This window comes from Thermobia domestica, chromosome 4 (genome assembly GCF_964235325.1).
Source record: "Thermobia domestica chromosome 4, izTheDome1.hap1.1, whole genome shotgun sequence".
In the NCBI taxonomy this organism is placed as follows: Eukaryota; Metazoa; Arthropoda; class Insecta; order Zygentoma; family Lepismatidae; genus Thermobia; species Thermobia domestica.
The window spans coordinates 184135754-184139185 of record NC_137457.1 but is presented as its reverse complement, the minus strand read 5'-3'; the positions used below and the strand labels follow the sequence as shown (position 1 = coordinate 184139185).

At 43.2% G+C, this 3432-nt stretch overlaps 1 protein-coding gene across 1 annotated transcript; it reads right to left on the bottom strand.

Annotated features, from left to right (window-relative positions):
• Positions 1 to 637: 637 nt before the first annotated feature.
• LOC145682966 (uncharacterized) lies at positions 638 to 2221 on the bottom strand. The gene has a single exon (XM_081754324.1). The coding sequence runs from the start codon at positions 2219 to 2221 to the stop codon at positions 638 to 640; it is 1584 nt and encodes a 527-aa protein (XP_081610450.1).
• Positions 2222 to 3432: the final 1211 nt, after the last annotated feature.

Sequence of the window (3432 nt, the reverse complement as noted above, 5' to 3'; positions counted from 1 at the left end):
GGCGAATGCTGAATGGAGAGAGAGAAAAGTGATGGATTTCTATGGATTCTGGAGCGTTTGCGTGGTGGAAGAAATACGATGGCCTGTGTTTTTGAAGCATTTATAGTGAGCTTCCATTTTCGACACCACTGAGAGAAACGATCAATTGATTCTTGTAATATTAGGTTGATGTGTCTGATGGTACGGCCGAGAGCGAAGAAGGCAGTATCATCGCCATATTGAAAGGTGTGTACGTCTGCGGGCAGAGTTGGAAAGTCGGAAACGAATAGCAAGTACAGCAAGGGAGACAGAGCTGATCCTTGAGGGACGCCAGAATGTAAAAATATTGGATGTGATAAATGATTGTTAATATCAACATAGGTAATACGGCAGACTAAAAATTGATAGATAAAACGGATATATGGTGATGGCAATTTAAGTTTAATGAGTTTGAAGATGAGGGCGAGATGCCAGACTTTGTCAATTGCTTTTTCTAGGTTAAGAAGCACAAGACAAGATGGTCGCACAGAATTATAATGATTTGTGATAAGGGTACTTAGTCGTTGGAGCTGATCATTGATGGAATATGACGGGCGGAAACCGGCTTGGAAAGATGGAATGAGACTGCGTGCACGGAGATAAGGATGAAGCCTATTGACTAGAATGCGTTCCAGTACTTTGCTAAAAGTCGAAGTGAGCTGTATAGGACGGTGGGAAGATACGGCGTTCGGTGGTTTATTCGGTTTTGGGAACATGGGCGTTTTTGACATCTTCCACTCGGCAGGAAAAAAGCATGTTTGAAGGATGAAAGTGAAGATAGAGGCCAATAAAAGGAGGAGTGAGGGCGGACTTTCCTTGATATGGCAATAGATAATTGAATCAAAACCGTAACAGAGTTTCGTTTAGTCTGGACAACGGAAGTGATATCGGCAACAGTGATGGGAGAAGTGAGTTCATTAGGCGGCAATTTATGACTGGCACTAGGTTGGAAGAGAGGACTCGCTGTGTTTATTTTATCTACTGGATGAGAAAAAATATGATCAGAAGGTTGAGGAGTGAAGATGTCCTGGAGGTAGTCGGCAAAAGCATTAGCCTTGTCTTGATCAGAGGCAGCTGGACTATTATTGATGATGAGTGGGTAAGGGGTTTTAGTGAATTTGCCACAAAGGGCATTGAAACGTTTCCAGTAACGTGATGGATGTGCTGTGTCGGCGAGAGTGTTACAAGTTTTAATCCATTGGCGTTTTTTGTATGCTTCAAGGTAGGTTTTTACGGAACGTTGGAGCTGATTGTGAAGGCGTAGAGCTGCAGGATTTCGTGTCCGAACGTAGTCACGATATGCTTGGCGGGAGCGTTTGATTTGAGTGAGGTAGTGCGGAGGCAATTTAGGTTGGTATGGAGTAGAACTGGAAGTTGGAATGTACAATTCAGATGCACGGGTGATTTCGGAAGTGATTGTAGTGACGTGTGCATAGAGTTCGTCAGATGATATAGGAGGGTGGAGATCTGCAACAGCAGTCGTAAGATATGTACGATATTTATCCCAATTGGTTTTATCAAAGCGAGGCGTTCGGAGTGGTGGAGGTGCATTTTGCGGTCGAGCAGTACCAAGATGATATGAAAGTTTGACTGCGGCGTGGTCACTACCAAGAAGATCAAGGACTTTGAATGTACTGTTTGCAGCGAGTGTATTTGAGGTGATGGCGATGTCGGGAGTGGTATTGGACACGGGTCTAGTAGCAGATGGGAGAGTATGTATGATGCCGGTAGTGTGAGTGGTGATATGGTCTGTAAAGCGTGTGCGTTCATTCGGAGTGCGACTATGAAAGTTTATATCGGCGAGAATGATGAAATGTTTATAGGTATTGGAAATATGACTGAAAAATTCAAGTGGGATGGGGTGACCGGGTCGAACATAGATAGTAGCAAAAGTGATGATGATTGACTTGAAGTACAATGTAATGATGAGATGCTCAGGGAGGTGTGGAACAGGACAAATGTGATGGCGAGATGGTATGTGATTGCGAAAGCCAATTGCTACTCCCCCATTGGCCCGTAATGCAGGAGCTGTATTGTCATGACGAGTGAGTATGTAGTGAGGAATATTACATATGGTAGACTTGGTGAGAAAGGTCTCATTCAGCAAAAATACAGAAGCGTGTTCTTCGAGTAACAGTGCTTCGAAAAGGGTTTTGTTGGTAGGTAAGGAGCGAATATTAATGAAAAGAAAGACTAAATCCATAATGACGGGTAGGTTAAATAGTTGTTTCTTGACTGGATGTATGAAAATGAACGTAATTGTTTGTATAGGTGGCGTAGAAGTTGACATTGAAGACTGATTTAGAAGCTTTGGTAAGTTGTTGTAGAATATGATTGCGTTGAAAAGGATGAATATTTTGTAGGGTGAGCGTGAGAAATTGAAGAAGCTGCTGGATGGTAACTGGATCAGTGGTTTGAAGATCGATTTTACGTGGAGAGTCTGGCATTCGGAGCGGTACGACTAAATCAGGATGTTGTTGATCAGGTTGAGGTTTATTCTTGCATTTATAACTATAGGCCGGATGTTGTTCATGGCATGTGGGGCATTCAGGTGGCTGTTGAAGGTTGGTGCAGAGGCGAGTAGGATGTGGTCCTGTGCAATGTCCACAGATTGGCTGATTTTTGCAATTGACAGTGTTGTGATCATTGTAGATTTGACCGTTTTCGCATCTCACCGGAAGAGGAGCTGGAGAGCGTGAAGGTTCAACCCTGTGGCGACGTTTATAGATGTATGCGCCAGTAGTGAGTAATGTGTCTATTGTATCTTGGGAAGAGGTGAGAATGCGTACCATAAACGTTGCACCTTGATTGTTTCGTATGCGGATGACCTTATGAATGTTATGCCCCTCATGTTGAAGCTCTTCATGAAATTCGGCGTCGGAATATGTTGGGTCAACTCCCCGGATGACAACTGATAGATATGGTGGACGTTTTGGAGGCGGTGCTTGTTTCTGACGTGTAGACGAGAGAGATGTGAGAGTAGCATTTTTCCCGAAGATCTCAAACGAGGCCTTGTTTCTGATGGTGATAGCAAACTGCGGATCTATGGACTTTAAGATATAACCGTTACGTGTCTTAATTATTTCTGCTAGTGGAATGCTTGGAAGATATTTCCTAAGTTGTAATATGATGAACTTTTCATTGCTGTATTTCGTGTCATAATTTTGAAGAAGGAACGAATGTAGAATCGGGCGATGAGGAGGCTGATTATTGGTGAGAGATGATTGAGAATTTAGAATGATTGTATTGCTATTGTCATCGGCGGCATCCATATCAGAATTTCCTGAAATATTGTCTCTGTGTTGCTTCTTCGACTGATGTCGAGGCTCCTTAATGGTATCAGCATACAGCTGTGTGTTTCGTGGAGACCTAGATCTGGTGGAGACATTTGAAGCTGATGAAGCTGTAGAGCTA

Bases quoted from the DNA above. Each gene is read 5' to 3' on its own strand.
- LOC145682966 (XM_081754324.1), bottom strand. From the start codon at position 2,221: ATGGATTTAGTCTTTCTTTTCATTAATATTCGCTCCTTACCTACCAAC.